Source organism: Silurus aristotelis (assembly GCF_946808225.1).
Source record: "Silurus aristotelis genome assembly, chromosome: 12".
NCBI lineage: Eukaryota > Metazoa > Chordata > Actinopteri > Siluriformes > Siluridae > Silurus > Silurus aristotelis.
Window position 1 is genome coordinate 3,689,861 of NC_139585.1, and position 24,459 is coordinate 3,714,319.

The 24,459-nt window shown below is 40.0% G+C and overlaps 1 protein-coding gene across 4 annotated transcripts; it reads left to right on the forward strand.

The window, feature by feature from the left end:
- Positions 1-229: 229 nt before the first annotated feature.
- On the forward strand, positions 230-6,872 carry ormdl3 (ORMDL sphingolipid biosynthesis regulator 3). Of its 4 annotated transcripts, none has more exons than XM_083556112.1 (4): positions 230-297; positions 1,617-1,824; positions 2,462-2,613; positions 5,884-6,872. In XM_083556112.1, exons 2-4 carry the CDS (start codon positions 1,651-1,653, stop codon positions 6,017-6,019), a joined length of 462 nt encoding a protein of 153 aa, XP_083412238.1. In that variant the 5' UTR covers positions 230-297; positions 1,617-1,650; the 3' UTR covers positions 6,020-6,872. The 4 variants fall into 4 exon arrangements, with proteins under 4 accessions (XP_083412238.1, XP_083412239.1, XP_083412241.1 ...); XM_083556113.1 differs by having other exon boundaries at positions 240-332; XM_083556115.1 differs by lacking the exon at positions 230-297 and adding an exon at positions 526-598.
- Positions 6,873-24,459: the final 17,587 nt, after the last annotated feature.

Sequence of the window (24,459 nt, forward strand, 5' to 3'; positions counted from 1 at the left end):
CGCTCCAGAACAAAGAAGATTAAATTATTACTTTTTACTTAAATAAAATAAATAAATAAATACAATAAAAAAACAAAAGCACGCGACAAAACTACACTTCCCACGTGGCTCTTGTGACGTCACCAGGGGCGTTTGCTCGTCGACTTTAAATACCCAACGCCCCCCCTCGCGGATTGGCTGACGTTGGTCCACGTGGTTTTCCAGAGCCAATTAGAATTTCTTTCCTACCCGAAGATCAAATCTCCGCGTTCGGTCGCTCGAGCGCACAAACTGACGAGGATCAGCTGCTGCTCTCAGGTCCGCGCGCGCTGCCCCGCGTTCTCTTTGACGTCGTAAATATTTCCCGCTTTATTCGTATTATTACGTCATTAAGATACCGCGTAGCCATGGAAACCGCGTGGACGGTCACGGGGGAGGGGAGGGGGGAATTATTTTCGAGTGAACACTGTCTGAAATAACTACTAACTACTACTACTGCTAATAATAATTATTAAACTGAGTTTAAATCACACAATTTTATTATTATTATTATTATTATTATTATTATTATTATTATTATTATTATTATTATTATCAGTCATCAGAAGCAGCTGCACTCGTGAGTATTATTATTATTTTTTTTACTTCTTTTATTTCTGATAACTCGCGCCACGCGGTTTCCATGACAACCGATTTTAACAGCAAATGTACTGTAAAGTGTACAAATATCTTTCTTTAAGGAAGTTGCAAAAAAAAAAAAAAAATATTGACATTAAAAACACTAAAGTTATGTTTTTTAAAGCCTTTTCTAACTATATAATTAATATGATGATGATTATTATTGTTATTATTATTATTAATATTATTAATACTTATTATTATTATTATTATTATTATTATTATTATTATTATTATTATTAAGAATACTTATTCTTATTGCTAATTTTTTATTTGAACCATTGTAACTTATTATTTATTTATTTATTTATTTATTTATTTATTTATTTATTAATGCCTTGTCCAATGTTAAATCTTTGATGCAGATCACTTTAAATGTATTATTATTATTATTATTATTATTATTATGATTATTATTACTGTTGTTATTATTATAATCCTCTATCCTCCACGTCCTCATCATGCTCTTTCCCCTACTTTGCACTGCAGTTTTTTTTCTCCCTCTAACTTGCTTTTTCACTTGGATGCGTAAACAGAATGTCCTGCTCTTGTCTTCAGGATCAGTGAGAATGTAAAACTCTTGCAACATCTACTTAGATTTGCGATCTGTCTGAAGATTTAATCTGCTTTGTAATATCTGTAAGAGCTTTCAGCTTTCAGGATCTATCTATCTATCTATCTATCTATCTATCTGTCTGTCTGTCTGTCTGTCTGTCTGTCTGTCTGTCTGTCTGTCTGTCTGTATGTCTGTCTGTCTGTCTGTCTGTCTGTCTGTCTGTCTGTGTCTGATTTAATTATAAATGAGATGATTGTAAGTTGGTCTTCCAAATATCTTTTAAACGTAAATGTTCTGATGCCCCTTGTGGTGACCGTTGGTATAACACTCAAATTCTTAGCTACTTTGGTTTTCCAATCCATCAACACTCATTTGTCTGCATGTCCTCCCCGACCGTCTCTAGACAAAGACGTCCTCGTGTGTACTTCACCATCACGATGAACGTGGGCACGGCGCACAGCGAGGTGAACCCTAACACACGCGTGATGAACAGCCGGGGCATGTGGCTGTCCTACCTGCTGGGCATCGGCCTCCTGCACATTATCCTGCTCAGCATCCCGTTCGTCAGTGTGGCCGTGGTGTGGACGCTCACTAACCTCATCCACAACATGGTGAGACACACACACACACACACACACACACACACACACACACACACACACACACACACACACACACACACACACACACACACACACACACTTAATTTAGTGTCAGTAAGAGGGCTTGATTTGCAGAAAAAGGTCATGTGACATCTCAACCCTATCAAACACCTTCAGGATGAATTGGAACGTTGACTGCACCCCAGGCTTCTGTGTATTATAAAATTATTTTTAACAAGTAAAATATTTTTCGTTCTTTTTTTTTTTTTTTTTTTTTCACTTCTCTTCCCTGTAGTGGAATTCGGGATTTTTTTTATTTTTCTTTGCTCACATTCGTGTTGTTTCACGGTGCAGCTGGTTTTCATGTGGAGTATCTCAACAGAATTGTCCACCACTGAAAACCACCTGTTTCTTATTTTGATTTATTTATCATTTTTTATGACTCTGAATGTTTTTTTTTATATCTTTGAGTGTACATTTGCAGAATCTGTGCTGATACAGTGATAAACTGATACAGTGGCTGAATATGTGCTGAATAAACATTAGATTTTTTTGCTAAAGTTGGAGATACGCCTGGATAATGTGTGTGTGTGTGTGTGTGTGTGTGTGTGTGTGTGTGTGTGTGTGTGTGTGTGTGTGTTTTCAGTGCATGTATCTCCTGCTACACACAGTAAAGGGGACTCCTTTCGAGACCCCGGACCAGGGCAAGGCTCGACTTCTCACTCACTGGGAGCAGATGGACTACGGTGTACAGTTTACAGCCTCGCGCAAATTCCTCACCATCACACCCATTATACTGTGAGTGTCTTCATCCTCCATCTTCAACCCCTGTCCTCGTTCTCTTGCTCTATCTTCCATCATCCATTCACAACCTCTAATTTAAATTTTTCATTCCCACCCTCAACCTTCATAGTCATCTTCATCCTATATTCCAATACTTTTCCTACTTTCCCATCCACAATCTCTATCTCTATTCCTATCCTCATTATCCACCCTCATCCTCAGTTTCCATCATCATCAGTCCTCCCTATCCTTCTTTCTCATCAACCTTCATCCTCATCCCCTATTCTAATCCCCAACCTCCATCATCCCCTATTCTAATCCCCAACCTCCACCCTCATCCCCTATTCAAATCCACAACCTCCACCCTCATCCCTATTCTAATCCACAACCTCCATCATCCCCTATTCTAATCCACAACCTCCATCCTCACCCCCTATTCTAATCCACAATCTCCACCCTCATCCACTATTCTAATCCCCAACCTTAATCCTCATCCCTTATTCTGGTCCACAACCTCCACCCTCATCCCCTATTTTAATCCACAACCTCCACCCTCATCCCCTATTCTAATCCCCAACCTCCATCCTCATCCCCTATTCTGATCCTTAACCGCCATCATCCCCTATTCTAATCCCCAACCTCCATCATCCCCTATTCTAATCCCCAACCTCCACCCTCATCCCCTATTCAAATCCACAACCTCCACCCTCATCCCCTATTCTAATCCCCTACCTTAATCCTCATCCCCTATTCTAATCCCCAACCTCCACCCTCATCCCCTATTCTAATCCTCATCCTCCGTCCTCATCCCCTATTCTAATCCTCAACCTCCATCATCCCCTATTCTAATCCCCAACCTCCATCATCCCCTATTCTAATCCCCAACCTCCACCCTCATCCCCTATTCAAATCCACATCCTCCACCCTCATCCCCTATTCTAATCCTTAACCTCCATCCTCATCCTCTATTCTAATCCACAACCTCCATCCTCATCCCCTATTCTAATCCTCAACCTCCATCCTCATCCCCTATTATAATCCTTAACCTCCATCCTCATCCCCTATTCTAATCCACAACCTCCATCCTCATCCCCTATTCTAATCTCCAACCTCCACCCTCATCCCCTATTCTAATCTTTAACCTCCATCCTCATCCCCTATTCTAATCCACAACCTCCATCCTCATCCCCTATTCTAATCCACAACCTCCATCCTCATCCCCTATTCTAATCCCCAACCACCATCCTCATCCCCTATTCTAATCCACAACCTCCATCCACTATTCTAATCCCCAACCTCCATCCTCATCCACTATTCTAATCCCAACCTCCATCCACTATTCTAATCCCCAACCTCCATCCTCATCCACTATTCTAATCCTTAACCTCCATCCTCATCCCCATTCTAATCCCCAACCCCCATCCTCATCCCTTATTCTAATCCACAACCTCCATCCTCATCCCCTATTCTAATCCCCAACCACCATCCTCATCCCCTATTCTAATCCACAACCTCCATCCTCATCCCCTATTCTAATCCACAACCTCCATCCTCATCCCCTATTCTAATCCCCAACCACCATCCTCATCCCCTATTCTAATCCACAACCTCCATCCACTATTCTAATCCCCAACCTCCATCCTCATCCACTATTCTAATCCCAACCTCCATCCACTATTCTAATCCCCAACCTCCATCCTCATCCACTATTCTAATCCTTAACCTCCATCCTCATCCCCATTCTAATCCACAACCTCCATCCTCATCCCCTATTCTAATCCCCAACCACCATCCTCATCCCCTATTCTAATCCCAACCTCCATCCACTATTCTAATCCCCAACCTCCATCCTCATCCACTATTCTAATCCTTAACCTCCATCCTCATCCCCATTCTAATCCCCAACCCCCATCCTCATCCCTTATTCTAATCCCCAACCTCCATCCTCATCCCCTATTCTAATCCCCAACCTCCATCCTCATCCACTATTCTAATCCCAAACCTCCATCCTCATCCCCTATTCTAATCCTTAACCTCCATCCTCATCCCCTATTCTAATCCCCAACCTCCATCCTCATCCACTATTCTAATCCCCAACCTCCATCCTCATCTCCTATTCTAATCCTTAACCTCCATCCTTATCCCCTATTTTAATCCCCAACCTCCATCATCATCCCCTATTCTAATCCCCAACCTCCATCCTCATCCACTATTCTAATCCTTAACCTCCATCCTCATCCCCATTCTAATCCCCAACCCCCATCCTCATCCCTTATTCTAATCCCCAACCTCCATCCTCATCCCCTATTCTAATCCCCAACCTCCATCCTCATCCACTATTCTAATCCCAAACCTCCATCCTCATCCCCTATTCTAATCCTTAACCTCCATCCTCATCCCCTATTCTAATCCCCAACCTCCATCCTCATCCACTATTCTAATCCCCAACCTCCATCCTCATCTCCTATTCTAATCCTTAACCTCCATCCTTATCCCCTATTCTAATCCCCAACCTCCATCCTCATCCACTATTCTAATCCCCAACCTCCATCCTCATCTCCTATTCTAATCCTTAACCTCCATCCTTATCCCCTATTCTAATCCCCAACCTCCATCCTCATCCCCTATTCTAATCCCAACCTCCATCCACTATTCTAATCCCCAACCTCCATCCTCATCCCTTATTCTAATCCCCAACCTCCATCCTCATCCCCTATTCTAATCCCCAACTTCCATCCTCATCCCCTATTCTAATCCTTAACCTCCATCATCATCCCCTATTCTAATACACAACCTCCATCCTCATCCACTATTCTAATCCCCAACCTCCACCCTCATCCCCTATTCTAATCCCCAACCTCCATCCTCATCCCCTATTCTAATCCCCAACCTCCATCCTCATCCCCTATTCTAATCCCCAACCTCCATCCTCATCCCCTATTCTAATCCACAACCTCCACCCATTAATATATATAAATATTTAACAGATTAAAATTATGTGCTGAAGAGAAAAAAGACAAGAAAAACAATATTGTATAATAATCCAGTTTACAGGTTTTTGTGTACCAGTAAATAATATATATTTTTAAGATTTTGACACATATGGTGATCATCTAGATGGTTTTTTTATTCCTTATTTGTTCAGATGTTGTATTGTTTATTATTTGTATTTTTTTTATCAGCGTAAAGTGATACACAGGTCAGCAGTATGTTGGATTTGATCTCTGTTTTTTCTCTCATCTTTCCATCCTTTCTGATATCCCGTGTCCTTTTCTCCTTCTCTAGGTACTTCCTTACCAGCTTCTACACCAAGTACGACCGGATCCACTTCTTTATCAACACATTGTCTCTGCTCACTGTGCTCATCCCCAAGCTTCCTCAGCTGCACGGAGTTCGTCTCTTCGGGATTAACAAGTACTGAAGTACTCGCTATTCCGCTCATTCCCCGAACTTTGGGTTCTCCACCTGGACCGTGTCTTCAGATTTAGAGGGTTTCTATGAAGCACAGCAAGCAGCGTTGAGCAAAAAAAAAAAAAAAAAAGAATGGAAACTTTGACACCGAACGTTCGTGCTCGGATTGTGAAGCGATTTCATAGGTGCCAGTCACCGATTTGCCTGGGATTTTCCACCAAAATATTAAAGGAGATGGTTTATTTCTTCCCTGTGAACTATTAAACCTTGGAGCTTTGAAGAAAAACTTATGAAAGCCCAGGAACATCAGTGTTATAACATCCTATAGTGTATTAACACACTGTCTACTATAATGGGCAAAAGTCTGTGGACACCTGACCATAAGATTGTGCTTTCTGGACACCACATTCCACATTTAGTCCCCATTTCCTCTTTTAATGAGCGCCACTGTTCTGGGAAGATGTTCCACTAGATTTTGGAGTGTGCTTCTGAAGATTGTGTTTATTTAACCGCAGTGATGTTACTGATGTAGATGAGGTTAGGAGGCCTGGGGTCTGGGGTGCAGTCAACATTCCAATTTATCCAAAGGTGTTCAATATTGTTGGAGCTTTACAGCAAAAGATCTTCCACTCCAACCCACCTAAAGCAGATCTTCATGGGGCTGGTTTTGTGTACAGGATCATGCATTCTCATGCTGGAGCAGGTTTGGGTCTCCTAGTTCAAGTGAAGGTTACATTTCATGCTCCTGCATCCAAAGACGAAAGAACCACATATGGCTGGGAAAGTCAGGTGTCCCAATACTTTTGTCCATATAACATAACGTAATGTAAGACATATGTTTAAATAAAGAAATTCTAATTTTATTGCAGCTTCACCTCGTGTGATTGGACAAGCGGGAACTTTGTTTGTGGTAAACGTGTTTTCATTTTTTAAATTTGAATTCATGTATATTGCATGTGTGTCCCCGACCGGATTCGTCGCATATGTCTCGGATCTGATGTATGACACAACATAGTGTAATGTTAGAAAGTGGCTTCATATCTGAGCGGCTTGTCTTATAGAAGAAGCGCGAATGCGTGATATTGGGTCATAATCCGTTTTCAAGAAAATCGGAAAGATTTATCAACCGATACAAGTAATAAAAAAAAAAAACCTGAAATATCGGCCGTGGTGATTTATTAATCGACCACTACTTCCAACTTTGGAACCAGTTTGTGGAAAAGAAAAAAAAAAAAAGGCTGTAATAGTCAGGTGTCCCAATACTTTTGGCCTTATAATGTAGCTCAAATGTAAATTCTTTATGGACTTTCACTGACTTTTTGTTGTCTGTGTTATCGTCTTTTAGATTTATCAACCCAATCTTAGTCGAACTGTGTGTTTGATTGCGTCGTTATTTTTTTCCTCCTAGCGTCCGTCTGCATTGTGTGTGTTTTGTTGTGAATTTTTTATTTTTTTGTCCATCATTACACCAGAAGATACATTCCTGATTGGATCATTAAATGCTTATTCTGCACTACAACTTCAGAACAATTTTAGTGATTTTATATTATACAATTTTCCTCAGCGTCTTTGAAGCATTTATTGAATCATCCGTAATATTTGCAAACTAGTAAATGCATTTTTTCGTCCAAACAACACAACACAATTGATTTCTTGCAAAAGTCTTTACTTTTCACAAAATCTTTAGTTCATCTTTCAAAAGTAGGTTTTTGTGTCAATGAACATCTCATGACCATCAGAAATCCATACAGTTTCCATGTATCCTGATATTAACTATATTTCTGTTTGGGATTTATGAATTTTTAACAGCACAAATGTACACGTTACTGTTCACACTTTTACTGTACTGCATTAGTGTTCGTTCCTTTCCTGGTTCCTCATCTATTTTCAGAAATTCTGTGTTTCTCTGTCTGTCGCCAACTGAAGGTTCACGAGATTCACCTGCACAATTCATCAATCCAAGACAAATTTACAGATAACTCCATAACTGATTTAACCATTTTGCATTTGGTGAGGAACCGCTAATTCCTTTCCACTGCTTCTCGTTCTCTACCCATCCTGAGGCATCCTGAGGTTGCTCCAGCTTCAGTCACGTCCCACCTCATGAAGATTGTGGACCTTTAAAGAAGTAGACGCCGAACCCGCAAACATCCCGAACCATCTAGAGACGTACCAGTGCCAATTGGATTCCACCTCATGTGGAGTTTTGACACTGGACCTCCTTGAGTGGCATGGAGAAGCTGGTGTTGGATTTATAATGATCGCAAATTTTATAAGTTGCTCAGTAGCTCCTGGTTCCACAACATCAACTGACTGTAAAAGACTGTAGAAAGAACATTACTCATAATCACACACTCCAGTGCTCATGTTAGTTCTCACTCTCCAGTGTTCTGTATTGGTTAAAGACCATAATTACACTCTTGATGTCACCCAAATGAGGATGAGGTTCCTCTTTTAAGTCTGGTTCCTCTCAAGGTTTCTTCCTCATAACATCTAAGAGAGTTTTTCCTGGTCACAGTCGCCACGGCTGCTCATCCAACACGTTCTCACTCCCAACTCGTCACATATGGACATATGGTCAGGATCCCTTGGAGTCACATTTTGGCTCATCAGGGATAAATACACATTGTTAACCTTCACTGTTAAATTCTGAAAAGTGCTAAAGAAACAAACTTGATTTGAACCACATCTGGCTGGAAAATTCAGGCTTCACAAAACTTTTTGCTTTATAGTATATACCCTCACTGCAGATCTCGAAAAGAGATGAACCCCAGAGCGAGTTTGCGGTTTTGAAATCATGCGAGTCTATTATTAGGGATTTATTATCAGCCATGCTGAACAGTGAGTCATATTCCTATTTTCGAACAGGCGTGTAGACCAGAACACAGCTACACACCAGAAGCGTTTCTATACACAGGATTTAGTGAAAACTAAAACCAGACCGATCGCATGAGTTCAGTTAAACTCGAAGCTTCAACATGTATAAAATGAACTGAGAAATATTTGTGTTTTTTTTTCGGCCAAATTGCATATTCACATCACTAGTTAGTGCAGGATGTGGAGGTGAAGGAGGCCTGCAGTGAGGAGAGCATTATATCGGTGTAAGACTTCACACCTAGCCATGGATTATCAGCTACACCATGCTCACTTATCAGCACTGATCAAATTACAGCGGTTATTGATGTTTGCAGAGTAAAACTGACTGAATGAATCAAAATAACACTTCATTTAGAGACCTGCAAGAAGTTTTATATTTTAATGCACTGACTTTTTCTTCCTGTGACTCTGTTTAAAAAAAAAAGAAAAAAAAAATGGTTTGATCTGCTTCCCTTTTAAATATGAATAAAAAAGAAACGAAAAATTAACTAACGTTTTATTTTATTTTATTTTGTGTAAATGATGAACATGTACATGATCAAAAAACTTTTCAGAATATAGAACATCAACAAAAACTAGATCTTAAAAAAAAAGTTGTATGTTAATTTTTTAATAATAAAGAAATATCTGAAGTGTGGAAGTGTCCGGTGAACAAGTCCACTTTTTTAATAAATAAAATAATTTATAAAGGTTTTGTAAGAATATATACAGTACAGACCAAAAGTTTGGACACACCTTCTCATTCAAAGAGTTTTCTTTATTTTCATGACTATGAAAATTGTAGATTCACACTGAAGGCATCAAAACTATGAATTAACACATGTGGAATTATATATGGAATTATATACATAACAAAAAAGTGTGAAACAACTGAAAAATGTCATATTCTAGGTTCTTCAAAGTAGCCACCTTTTGCTTTGATTACTGCTTTGCACACTCTTGGCATTCTCTTGATGAGCTTCAAGAGGTAGTCACCTGAAATGGTCTTCCAACAGTCTTGAAGGAGTTCCCCGAGAGATGCTTGGCACTTGTTGGCCCTTTTGCCTTCACTCTGCGGTCCAGCTCACCCCCTAAACCATCTCGATTGGGTTCAGGTCCGGTGACTGTGGAGGCCAGGTCATCTGGCGCAGCACCCCATCACTCTCCTTCTTGGTCAAATAGCCCTTGATGCCTTCAGTGTGACTCTACAATTTTCATAGTCATGAAAATAAAGAAAACTCTTTGAATGAGAAGGTGTGTCCAAACTTTTGGTCTGTACTGTATATATATATATATATATATATATATATATATATATATATATATATATATATATATATATATATATATATATATACTTATATATACACATGTGAACTGTGAATTCTTAACTTGTAAAAATGTTGAATTTTCTTTTTGAAGTAAAAGGATTTTCACAAGGATTTTCTTTGATCATTGTTTTTACAGATTGAACAGGAATTTGTTTAGATCTTTGGTGAAAAGTCTTTTTCCAAGTTGTGTGGCCGTCTACATTCATGCACAAATTCATTCAGCAAAGTAAAAGTCTTCACACCTCCCAAGACCTTCAGGACCTGATTGACTGTGAGGAAATGATTGTGAAGGAAAATGGAACATGGTTAGATTGTCAGAGTTCAGAATGAGATTGTTTGGGTTTCTTCATGTTTTTTTCCTGATGTTTCCATTGCTGTTTTTTTTATTATTATTTGTAGGACGGAACAATGACATTGCTTCTATTCTTCTTTTACTTTATTTAATTCCACCATCACCACAAGAGGCCTGGAAAGATGTCCGCATCTCAAGCTGTAAAACACCGTATCATCTTCAAAAAGGTAAATTTAGTCTTTTCTGTGACTACCTGTGGTCTGCTTAAAGACAATCTCTGTTGGACTGATTGTATTGTATAAAACCAATGAAGCGAGAGTCAATTGTAGATCTTTTTTTTTTTTTGGCTGGGACTAACATACAAGAGCACCTTGACTCCATTGATTTAGCACACAGCCATTCCTGCTTGCCATGGGTACAAAGAAAAACAGCATTCATGGATACTACATCATTCTTGACAAAAAAGACATATCAAGTCAGTGAGTGGTCTTGGTGCCTTTGATAAACCTTTCAAGGCTCACTTTGTGTTTGGTGCATCTTACAGCAAAGTCCTGCATAACAAATATTACTATATTGTAGAAAAAAACATAAATTCAGAGGCATCCTATATAGAGATTTTGCAAGCACCATATCTGACTTTTCCAGCTATATGTGATTCTTGTGAGACCCAAAGCTGTTCCAGCATGACACTGCACAATCCTGTGGGATCCTGCTGGGATGGATGTGAACGCTGACGGCACCCCAGGCCTCCTCACCTCCTCATCTACATCAGTAGCTGACTTTACTACCACTCTTGTGGCTGAATGAGCACAAATCGCCACAGCATCTAGTGAAACATCTTCCCAGAAGAGTGGAGCTGATTATAACAGCAAATAAGATCTACATGTGAAACATGGGATGTTCTAAAAGAAGCACCTAGCAATGTTATGGTGACTTTTTTTTCCATCTATATGATCAATCAGCAACAATATCTGAGTTAACTGTTATAACTTATATTAAACTTGTGCACTTGTGTTGTGTGAGATGTGGTTCACTGTGTTACATGTGCTCAAGCAGCACACATCCTGTTTCAGCAGAGAATCACACAGAGAAACCACAGTATTTGTGAACAGGCGCAAAGGCAGGGGGATTAGTTATTTTTAGACTCTGGCTCGCATCGCATCATTGGTCGGTTTTACTTGGTATTTATAGAGATCTTGTTTTTTACTATTTAAGCAGAAACAAGGAAATTGATCCGAGCCAACCGCAAGGTTTCAACTCTTATATTGCAGACTGGATGCATTACAGCGAGCTCGGTATCGGGATCTGTCAAGTTTAGGTGTTTGGTGCGCTCTCTCTCTCTCTCTCTCTCTCTCTCTCTCTCTCTCTCTCTCTCTCTCTCTCTATCTATCTATCTATCTATCTATCTATCTATCTATCTATCTATCTATCTATCTATCTATCTATCTATCTATCTGCAGTGCATTTGGAAAGTATTCACAGAGCTTCACTTTTTCTACATTTTCTTATGTTACAGCTTTATTCCAAAATGGCTTAAATTCATTATTTTCCTCAAAATAAAATAAATAAATAAAAAAAACCATAATGACAACATGAAAGAAGGTTGTTTGCAAATTTACTAAAAAAAAAAATAAAATATCACATGTACTTAATTCTTCTCTCAATACCTTGTTGAAGCTCATTTGGCACCAAATACCGCCTCAAATCTTTTTGAGTTTGATGCTGCAAGCTTGACACCTATTCTTAGGCAGTTTCTCCCATTCCTCTGCAGAACCTCACAAGCTCCATCAGGTTGGATGAGGAGCGTTGGTGCCCAGCCATTTTTAGATCTTTCTAGAGATGTTCAATCGGGTTTAAGTCTGGACTCTGGATGGACCACTCAAGAACATTCACAGAGTTGTCCCATAGATCAAGGATGTCTCTGTACATTGCTGCATCTTTCCCTCGATTCTAAATAGTCTGCCAGTTTCTGCTGCTGAAAAACTTCCTCTTAGCATGATGTTGCCACCACCATGCTTTACTGTAGGGATGGTGTCGGCCAGGTGATAAACGATGCATGGTTTTCTCCAGACATCTATCTATCTATCAAACAGTTAGGTGACTCCTCCTTATCCAGAGCGGCTTTCACAGTCAGCTTTATGTGTAGCTTTATGTTTCTGCCCAGAGACTACACTTTCCATCAGCCACTGCACCACGTCACATGCTTATGTTTGCACCTGATTCATGTCTGCTGACTGTTTTTTACCTGTACATGGTGTCACCATTCACTAAACCCTTTGTCTTTCATTTGCTGTCATTTATGGTTGTTATTTTATATCAGTCTTCAGGTTCAACTAATTTTCAGGTTTCATGGTGTTCAATTTAGATTTTGCTTCTATGTTTGTTTCTCTGTTTTTTTAGTTGCTTTTTTTCTCTTCACTTGCATACTTTTTCTCATTTCCTGCTGTTACACAAGGCCACAGTTTCTTCAGGAACATATCAAGCAACAGGCAGTAGACACCGAAGAGGATTGACAGTAAATATGTCTGATAATGCAGACAATAATGGCACACATTATACACAGAATCAAATCCAATGAAACGAAAGTAGCCGAGGAACCGCAGTGGCTGAGCTGCATTAGTGCGCATTAGGTGCACATAAAAATTCAAAGATTTCCTCAGTTGCTTTGGAGCGTTTCTCAGATAAAAAAATAAAAAGCAATTTCTTGTTGCTTTAAAACAAATAGCGAACGCTTTGGTACATTCATTTCATCAATTGTGTTCGAGTGTCTGCTGTTTCCTATAGTATCAGTTGTTTATGTCATGCTGATCAAAATATATTATACTGGTTTCACCTGAATAGTTTTAACCCCCAAAACATCCCAGCATCAGTTCATTGTATAAGTCATTGAATGCAGGATGGTTAAACTAGTTTTCATAATCTGTCATCTGAAATTTCTATTAAACTGTTTTTGTAAATGTGTTGAATTGATGAATTGTGCAGATGAATCTTGAAGGTCACTAATGAAGGCGAGTGAACGGCATCAGATCAACCAATTATCAACTAGTTCTCTAAAACAGGTCAAAGGTGAATCTTGTGAACCTTCAATTGGAGAGTGAATACAGACAAAACACAAACACTGAAAATGGATGAACAACTAAGAAATGAACGAACACTAATACAGTACAGAAAAAGTGTAAATCCTGTCCGGTCTCTTGCAATCAATATAAAACAAATTTCCAATCAAATAAATGAATTTGTGCTGCTGAAATTTATAGATGCCAAACTGAAAAAATAAAAATTTAGTGCATTTACAATCACTGTGATCCAAAAGTAAGTATAGGCTTTTGCAAGGAATCCATTGTGTTGTGCTGTTTGTACAAATTGTTCTGAGAAATGCACTTATTGGTCAGCAAATAAAAAAAAAAAATGATTTGAGAAATGCACCAAAGCAACAGAAAAACTGTAAAAAGTTTGGGTTTTGGGTTTGGGTTTGCGTAAACCAGGAAGCCACAAAATGGCTGAGCGTTGGTAGCGACATTCGCTTCTGTTGTTCAGGTAAGCACTTTGTGTGTGAATTGGTGCAGCCTTGAGTTTTAAGTGCAAGCAGAATTCCAACTGTGTTTTCAACCTTTTTGCCCTGGTTTGTTGGGGGGGGGGGGGGGGGGGGTTGTACACATAGCCAATGTGTTGTTTGCTCAGCTTGGCATGCTTAGTCAGCTCCCTCGTGGATCAGGTCCCGCTCTCGCCGAGGTGGCCCGAAGGTCGTGGGGTTCGCGGGCCGACCAAGCAGAAGGAATGGAGATGGATGAGTCCTCTCCAGCCTCTCCCGCTGGGCCGAGCCCCTGTTCCCTGGGGAAAGTACTCGCTTCGGCGGTTCCTTCTTCCGGCACGTGTAACGCGGAGCCCCATATTTCTTCCTCTAAGGAGAGAGATTTTTCGGATGCCTGAGACTTAATAGACTCCACAAAGCCTGTGCTGTTCGAGGAGCTCCAGGAGATAGTGATGTGGGCTGTTGCTGAGCTAGAGATTGCTTGGCCCGATAAGAAGCGGAAGCAACGTGTTCCCAGCAAGCTGGATAAGCGTTTGCTGCATCCCATGGCACAGCCTCCACCCCGAGGCCTACCATTCTTTCTCGACCTACACACAGAGGTGTCTAGGTCCTGGCAGACCCCAAATGCAGCCCGTACTTTTGCCCCACATTCGCTATACGTGAATATAGTGGGGTTCAGAGAGTGCGGCTATGGGGAGATGCCCAGGGTTTAAGAGATGCTAGATGGCTATCTCTCCCAGGTGATGCATCGCTGAAGGATCCATTATTGCCTACAAATGCCACTTCGGCTCTAGTAGATAGGGCTTACGCGGCGACAGGTCAGGCCGGGGGTTGCCTCCACGAGTGTGTCCACGAGTGTGTCTCAGGCATACCAGGCTGACATGCTATAAGAGATGGACCAGAGATTTAGCTCTGGGGGTGACGATTTAGGAGTTACATCACAATGCGACCTAACCCTCAGGGCCACCAAGGCCTGTAGGTTGGTCCATGTCAGCTCTAAAAGCCACGGAAAGACATTGAAGAGGGCGGTGTACACCTTGTTGCATGGCAGTCTCCCTCCGGCGGGTGTCTCCCCCATATTTCCGCCTGAGAGATCGCTGCAGATGGAGGGGACCCGCAGCCTCTCTGTAGACTTCAACGGCTGCAGGGCGCTGCCCCAGCTGTTCTGAAAGGGGCAGAAACCAGTCTCGAGGCTGGTTTCCCAATCAGGTATCATGGCACAGGAGGCCAGGTTATTAGCCCCGCCACAGGACGTGCTTTGTGGCACAACCTCCCTCCGGCGGGTGTTTTCCTCCATCTCCACCCGAGAGATCGCTGCGGATGGAGGAGACCTGCCGCCTTTCTCAGGAGGCCTCATCGGCGGCAGGGCACCGCTCGAGAGGCTGGTTCCCCGATTGGATCCATTGGCACAGGAGGAGACCTGCCACCTTTCAGGAGGCTGTAACAGCTGCACGGCATGGGAAGATCAGACATATCTCAGTGGGTTCTGCGTATTCATATTCATATTTGTAATTTTATATGAATGTGAACACAGACTGCACTCCAGGAATCCCCTCACCTCACCTACATCAGTACCTGACTAACACCCTTGTGGTTAAAAGAATCTCCACAAATCCCCACAAAATCCAGTGGAACATCTTTCCAGAAGAGTGGAGCTTATAATAACGGCAAATGGAAAATAAATGTAAATTGGGACGTTCAAGAAAACACATCAATCTTATGGTCAGGTGTCGTTCATAGTATAGAGGATCTACAAAGCTTTCAAACGAAGCCCTGTAACCCATAGCTCTTAAAGAGGTAAACTTTTCCTCAGCTGACCAGGAGCCAGTGTGAGGCAGTGGGTGAAAGGTGAGTTTTTTGTGGAGCATGGTGTTCTTCAGCCCCAGTGAGTGCAATGGGATCATCATTACCTTAAGCCATTACCTTAAGACTCAATCTCGTTAAACATTGAGTAAGATTGAGGTCTCAGGTACCTTCTGTCTTTTACACATTCGTCACACAGTGCAGGATTTCTCACTCCATTATTTACATCTAATCAAAACTCTGGTGTTAGATTTTTCAACCGATTGCAGTTTGCACAAGTGCGTGTGTGTGTGTGTGTGTGTGTGTGTGTGTGTGTGTGTGTGTGTGTGTGTGTGTGTGTGTTGGGGGGATTATGAAAATTTCAGCATTTTTCTTCACTTATTTTGCATTAGGGATATGTGTGTGAATGTGTGTTCTATTTTCTTCTCACACACAATATTGTTGGAGTTAAAAATAAGAAGTGAATAAAACAAACAAACAAACAAACAGAAAAAAACACTGAAATGTGTTAAAGGTTTGGCTTCAAAAAAGTATTATTATTATTATTATTATTATTATTATTATTATTATTATTATTATTATTATTATTATTATCATTACTTTGAATTGTTCTGATGATAATGATTAATATTATTATTATTTTATGATGATAATGATGAGAGATTAATAATGATAATTCATATTATCAATATTTTTTTATTATTTTTTATTATTATTGCAAACAGTAACCATAGCAATGCTTTATTTCTGGTTATTATTATTATTATTATTATTATTATTATTATTATTATTATTATTATTATTATTAATAATTGTTATTTGATTATTGTTTCTTGACAATTAGATTATTAATTATAATTAACAATATTATCAATAATAATAATAATATTATTGCAAATTGTAACAATATTAAATTATTATATGATGATGATTATTACAACTATATATTATTAATAATTATTGTTGCAAACAGTAGTATTTTTATTATAATTATTATTATTTGAATATTATGATTTTCTATTATTTTTAATATTATTATTGAAATGTTTATTATTATTATTATTATTATTATAACATAATTATTATTTTTATTTGCATGATTATTTACTTATTCATTCCTTATTAATTGAAAACAGAAACTATATTTTAATTATTTTTGGATGATGTTGATGAGATTCAATATATAAACATTAGATTCAATATATATATTCTTCCATTACACTCCCATGGCACTTTGTGAGACACACACACACACACACACACACACACACACACACACACACACACACACACACACAAACACACACACACACACACACACACACACACTCACACACACACACACACACACACACACACACACACACACACACACACACACACACACACACACACACACACACACCAGTGGCGGGCGGTCAGGGCCAGTAAGTCTTCTCTGCTGGTCTAAACACTATCAGAAGCACTGACCTACATTTACAACCTAAATTATAATATTTGTTCCATGAAATTTTATTAATTTATTCCCAACAGTTTATTCTCTTCATGTTGTAGTGTTTCTCTCGGCTGCACTGCTTCAGTACGTGTATGTGGATGTTAGATTTTTTGTCCGATCAGATTTCAGCCTCTATGTGCTGCCATGTCAATTTAATCTACCCAAAGCCTTCAGAGTCAGTACTGCTGGCCTTTTTTACCATCGTCTCCTTAAGAAATAGATCTGTTTCTTTAACCAATCAGATTTCAGATTTGCCTCACAGGGCAGATCGCTGGCCCAGAATAGTGTCAGCATTTTTCTGTCCTCTGATTGGTTGGTCAGAGGGAAACTGTTACAGTCAGGTTTGACTGGTAAAACACGTGTGTAGCTCTGCACACATTAATACATTTGAGTTAGACTTTATTTTGCTAACGGAGGAATAGAAATTGATTTGGTCTCAAGCATACTTAAAAATCTATTTTGAAGAAAAGTTAGACATGGTGAGGAGGTCGGCCAAACCTGAAGCTAGCTAGTGTGTCTCAGCCCGGGAAAGGGTTTGTTCTTCACTTCCAGACCAGTGAATACAAGCGGTACCACTGGATTACAGCCTCTGAGGAGCGCTGCACATTATGAGTCTGCATCTCTGGTGAGTAAGTTGTATTTTATTTACATTTTAATGTTTTTGTCATGTTATTAGACAAAATTAAAAATATATAAAATTAAATATTGATTCTGAACTGCTCCAGATGTTGTAGGTGCACAAGTGTAAAGGTTTGGAGTCTGAACTGGGTTTCTTGCTTTAGTAAAATGGTTTTTACCCTCCATATGTGAAATGTCTCTCTCTCTCTGTAATACCACGTGTTGTTATATCGTGTTTTTGTATTGTATTGATGGTTTCTATAATCAAGACATGATGGTGGTATTAGGTTGGGTGAGTCCTCACTGAAGGCCCAGGTACCAAATGCATGGTCTGTCACTGTTACACACACACACACACACACACACACACACACACACACACACACACACACACACACACACACACACACACACACACCTGCATTTTATTGAAATAAAACAAAAAACATTTCGGAGCAGTGTAGAGTTTTTTTCTGTTTAATCTGTAATAAGGTGTTAAAACACTAGGGGTCAGTACAACTTTAGTTTGTGTGTGTGTGTGTGTGTGTGTGTGTGTGTGTGTGTGTGTGTGTGTGTGTGTGTGTGTGTGTGTGTGTGTGTGGCACTGAGGTAAAGGTTACTCTGTACAGGATGTGCACACAGTTGTGTAAAAGTGAATTGTGGAAAAGGGTTTTGTTCTGAAGCCAGTCGTGTGAAAGAAAATCCTGATGGCTCAGATTCCCACTTATATTATTGATTTATAACATATTTACCATATTAATTAATTCCCTGTTTATAAAAGTAATACATAATACAGTAATTATATTGTCAGTTTGTTATAATATAATTAAAATTGTATGGTCAAAAGTTTATGGACACCTGACGATAACATTACTATGTGCTTCTTTTTAAACATTCCATTCAACATTTAGTTCTCATGCTGTTATAATCCGCTCCAGCTGGAGACTTGTAAAATACATTCAGACACAGGGGGTGATAGTACAGTCAGGTACTGATGTAGGTGAGCTGAGGCCAAAGTTCAATAGTGTTAAGAGATCAGAAATCAGTAGCGGGAGATTTTTCACTCCAAATTTTGGTATCGTAGATCAAGTGAAGAGAAAATTTTATGATACTGCATCCAAAGATGTTCTATACAGTAATGTGCTTCCAACATTATGGTAACAGTTTGGGGGGGAAAAAAGCACAGTTGGAGAAGTCAGTTGTCCAAATTTTTTTGGTCCGATAGTATACACTGACTGTCTTATACAGTAATTTAGTATAATACTTTTATGCAGTAATTTCCTATAGTAATTTTCTATACTCATTTTATATAGAAATGTTGTGCAATAATTGTTGTAATAATATAATAATTATAATTATAATAAGATATATTTTTTGTAAGAATTTTCTTTTTTTTTATTTTATATTATAGTTTTTATCCAGATACTTCATATATAATCTTTTTTTTTTACAGTAAAGCTGTTATTTTTTACAGTAATTATATATTCAGTAATAATAAATATTAATTTATGATACTAATAATTCTATATCATTTTATATAGCAATTCTGTACCATAATGTTTAAACTATAATTGTATATAGAATGTTTTCTACAGTAATTCAACATATTAAAGCCATATTCACACTTTGTACATCATTTTTTCAATAGCTGTAGTTGTTTGTCATTGCTGTAAACAAATGTCACCGTATTAATGATATATTTTTATATTACCAAGTGGCCGTTCCCTACAGACAGCGTGGCTCCAAGTTAAAAGTTTTTAACAGTTAAGTTAAAAAAGTGTAAAGTTTGTGCTAAAAGAAATTGTGAATATAAACCGAGTGTTGATTGAGCTGTAATGGGTCTGTAATGATCCTGCATCTGCAGTGTGTCTCCCAGTCAGCAGGGGGCTCCATACACCAAAGTTTTACACTAATGTGAAGCGACATCTGCTTTCTATAAATAGTCCTTGCTTCTAGGTAAAGACTACTGGCCTGATTTTCATTTTACCAAAGGTTTTGTTTGCTCTGGTGCTTTAACTGCAATACTGTGTCCTTCAGTCAGTAAAAAGTAAAAATACAGTTTAGAATATTTAGGAAGTTAGTGAGTTAGGAGGTTGGAGTTTGGGGTATTTGGGGAAGTTAGGCAGTTGGGGTATTTGTGAAGCTAAGAGATTGGTGTTGAGGAGCATTTGTGGGGTAAGGTGATTGGGAAGGTTTATTTGAGGAGTTAGGAGCTTGTGCCTGGGGTTTGGTAATAGGAGTTATTTGTAGAGTTAGAAAGTTAGACTTCTGAGAGGAATTTGTGGAGGTATGATATTTGGGTTTGAGGGTGCGGATGAGGTTGGAATTTGGGGTATTTGGGGTTTTAGGAGATATTTGTGGAGTTGAGGGTGTGGGGGTATTTGTAGGGTTATGTAGTTGGTGGAAGGCTGTGGTTGAGAGTGTATTTGTGTAGTGGTTGGGGTTGGGGGTAGTTATGGAGTTAGGAAGTTGGGGAATTAGGGAAGTTAGGAGTTTGTGCTTGAGATTGGGGGTGTTTTGGGGGTCTATTTGAAAGGTTGATATTAGGGGGTTGGGGGTATTTGTGGAATTTGGAGTTTGGGGCAGGCTACTTGAGGAGTTAGGAGGTTGGGGTTGGTGTGTGTTTGATATTGATTTGATAAGATTTAAAATAATTTCAGTTTAACAGATTTAATATTATATAGCTTTACTTCTCTGTTTGGGGGTGGTGGGGGTTAAGTCTGATAACCAACTCAACAATCTTCCTGTCTTTTTGAGAATCTGGCAAGATGCAAACATCCGCTCAGTTATCTGTACTGACTGACATGCAGCTGAGACTGTGTTTGTGTGTGTATGTGTGTGTGTGTGTGTGTGTGTGTGTGTGTGTGTGTGTGTGTGTGTGTGTTTAGGCAGATTAAAGGTAAACCTCATGAGTTTAAAAACTGCATCTCTTCTCACGGAAGTATCATCTCTCTGATTTTCGTCCCGTTTGAGAAGCAGAACGTTACATAAGGCGCCCTTTGAGAGTGTAGGAAGTGAAATATAAATGCACAACAGCGTCCTGAAGCTCTCGCTTCTCTGGTGAAAAAGTGAAAGTGGCAGCAGGAGGGATTATATTTCCACAAATTTGAATAACTCAACAAATGAGGACTATGTGAGGAGTGTGTGTGTGTGTGTATGTGTGTGCTCCTGGTGCGAGGGGTCGAACGTGGCAGTCACTCGTCCCACGAGCTGGGGGCAGATGTCCAGAACAGTGGGGTTGTACTGGGTTGTGGATATAAATAGCAAAACCCCCTGATGCACAAGATGAGAGACGGATTCCTAAAGGAAATCAGTGATGGGGGAAATGCCTGCGGTTTTGTCAGATGTCGAACACTGTCAGCAAATCAACATGTCAGTGTGGCAACGTCGACTATTTAAAGTTGTTTATAGCACGCATAAATATTGGCAAACTCTACCAGCAAGCTCTTTACTAACAAACAGCATTCACACAAGTGTTATATTGGGTAGGAAAAATATTGCCGCCCTTCAGGAATCTTACAAAATCCTCATTATCAAGCAAGTCAGTGAGTTATATTGATCTCGAACACACAGGGGCGCTGTAGGGTTTTATTGTAAGCATTATTTCCATGAAGGTCATATGTGATACCGATTACAGACACATACACATCATAACGCATTAATAAGGCATTATTGACCATGTTATTAACTAGTTATTGATGATGTCTAGAACTCCATGGAGAAAATATCACGAAAATACTGTTACACTTTCCATATATGTATAATAATCTATACATATCGTATCTTACAAAAGTGAGTACACCCCTAACATTTATGCAACCATTTTATTATATGTTCTCATTGAACAATACTTTCTTTCGGCTTCTCCCATTAGGGGTCGCCACAGCGTACCATCCGCATGTTTGATTTGGCACATGTTTTTACGCTGGATGCCCTTCCTAACGCAACCCTCCCCTTTTATCCGGGCTTGGGACCGGCACTAAGGCTTGTGCAACCCTAATGGCTGGGGTTGGTTCCCTGACCGGGGATCAAACCTGGGCCGCAGCGGTGAGAGCACCGCATCTTAACCACTAGACCACCAGGGAACCGATGTTGTCTCATTGGACAATAATAAAAAAAATTTTAACTTGGATATAATTTAGAGTAAACAGCTTGTATAGCAGTACAGACTGTCTTCTTTACTGTCTTCTAAAAATAACTGAACATATAGCCATTATTGTCAAAATATCTGGCAACAAATGTGGGTACACTCTGAGTGTGGGTACACACAAGTGAACATGTCAAAACTGTGTCCAAAGTGCGTATATTTAGTGTGAGCACCATCATTATCCAGCACTGCCTTCATCCTCCTGAACATGGAGCTGCACAGTTTGTTGTTGGGATCCTCTTCCACTCTTGATGTCACAGAGCTGCTGGACACATGGTGCTTCTACACCTTCCGCTTGAGGATCCCCACAGGTGCTCAATAGGGTTCAGGTCTGGACATATACTTGGCCACGCCATTACCTTCACCTTCAGCTTCCTTAGCAGGGTAGTCGTCATCTTGGTGGTGTGTTTGGGGTCGTTATTATGTTGGAAAACTGGCATTTGGCCCAGTTTCTAAAGGGAGGGCATCATGTTTTGCTTCAGACTGTCACAGTACACGTTAAAATCCACGTTTCCCTCAATGAACCTCAGTTCCCCAGTACCAGCAGCACTCATTCAGCCCCAAACCATGATGCTGCCACCACCATGCTTGACTGTAGGTAAGACACAATTTTCTTGGTTCTCCTGAAGAGGGCGTCACCACACATGTTGGACACCATCTGAGCCAAACAAGTTTATCTTAGTCTCATCAGACCACATGACAAGGTTCCAGTAATTCATGTTCTTGGACAGGTCATCTTCAGCAAACTGTTTGACGGCTTTTTTCTGAGAAGATTCAGAAAAGGCTCCTTCTTGGAGGATGGCCTGCAAACCCACATGTGGCGTACAGTCTGATCACCGACAAGCAAACCTTCCACTTCTGCAACCTCTAAAGCAACGCTGCAGCACATATACAGTGAGGAAAATAAGTATTTGAACACCCTGCTATTTTGCAAGTTCTCCCACTTAGAAATCATGGAGGGGTCTGAAATTGTCATCGTAGCTGCATGTCCACTGTGAGAGACATAATCTAAAAAAAAAAATCCAGAAATCAAAATATATGATTTTTAAACTATTTATTTGTATGATGCAGCTGCAAATAAGTATTTGAACACCTGAGAAAGTCAATGTTAATATTTGGTACAGGAGCCTTTGTTTGCAATTACAGAGGTCAAACGTTTCCTGTAGTTTTTCACCAGGTTTGCACACACTGCAGGAGGGATTTTGGCCCACTCCTCCACACAGATCTTCTCTAGATCAGTCAGGTTTCTGGCCTGTTGCTGAGAAACACAGAGTTTGAGCTCCCTCCAAAGATTCTCTATTGGGTTTAGGTCTGGAGACTGGCTAGGCCACGCCAGAACCTTGATATGCTTCTTACAGAGCCACTCCTTGGTTATCCTGGCTGTGTGCTTCGGGTCATTGTCATGTTGGAAGACCCAGCCTCGGCCCATCTTCAATGCTCTAACTGAGGGAAGGAGGTTGTTCCCCAAAATCTCGTAATACATGGCCCCGGTCATCCTCTCCTTAATACAGTGCAGTCACCCTGTCCCATGTGCAGAAAACCCCCCCCAAAGCATGATGCTACCACCCCCATGCTTCACAGTAGGGATGGTGTTCTTGGGATGGTACTCATCATTCTTCTTCCTCCAAACACGTTTAGTGGAATTATGACTCAAAAGTTATATTTTGGTCTCATCTGACCACATGACTTTCTCCCATGACTCCTCTGGATCATCCAAATGGTCATTGGCAAACTTAAGACGTGCCTGGACATGTGCTGGTTTAAGCAGGGGAACCTTCCGTGCCATGCATGATTTCAAACCATGACGTCTTAGTGTATTACCAACAGTAACCTTGGAAACGGTGGTCCCAGCTCTTTTCAGGTCAATGACCAGCTCCTCCCGTGTAGTTCTGGGCTTATTTCTCACCTTCCTTAGGATCATTGAGACCCCACGAGGTGAGATCTTGCATGGAGCCCCAGTCCGAGGGAGATTGACAGTCATGTTTAGCTTCTTCCATTTTCTAATGATTGCTCCAACAGTGGACCTTTTTTCACCAAGCTGCTTGGCAATTTCCCCGTAGCCCTTTCCAGCCTTGTGGAGGTGTACAATTTTGTCTCTAGTGTCTTTGGACAGCTCTTTGGTCTTGGCCATGTTAGTAGTTGGATTCTTACTGATTGTATGGGGTGGACAGGTGTCTTTATGCAGCTAACGACCTCAAACAGGTCCATCTAATTTAGGATAATAAATGTAGTGAAGGTGGACATTTTAAAGGCAGACTAACAGGTCTTTGAGGGTCAGAATTCTAGCTGATAGACAGGTGTTCAAATACTTATTTGCAGCTGTATCATACAAATAAATAGTTTAAAAATCATATATTGTGATTTCTGGATTTTTTT

What these genes read in the sequence shown, in the direction of transcription:
- ormdl3 (XM_083556112.1), top strand. Translation starts at nt 1,651, where the DNA reads ATGAACGTGGGCACGGCGCACAGCGAGGTGAACCCTAACACACGCGTG. An exon ending in CTAACCTCATCCACAACATG is followed by an intron (nt 1,825 to 2,461) that starts GTGAGACACACA and finishes GTGTGTTTTCAG; the next exon opens with TGCATGTATCTCCTGCTACA. An exon ending in ACCATCACACCCATTATACT is followed by an intron (nt 2,614 to 5,883) that starts GTGAGTGTCTTC and finishes CTCCTTCTCTAG; the next exon opens with GTACTTCCTTACCAGCTTCT.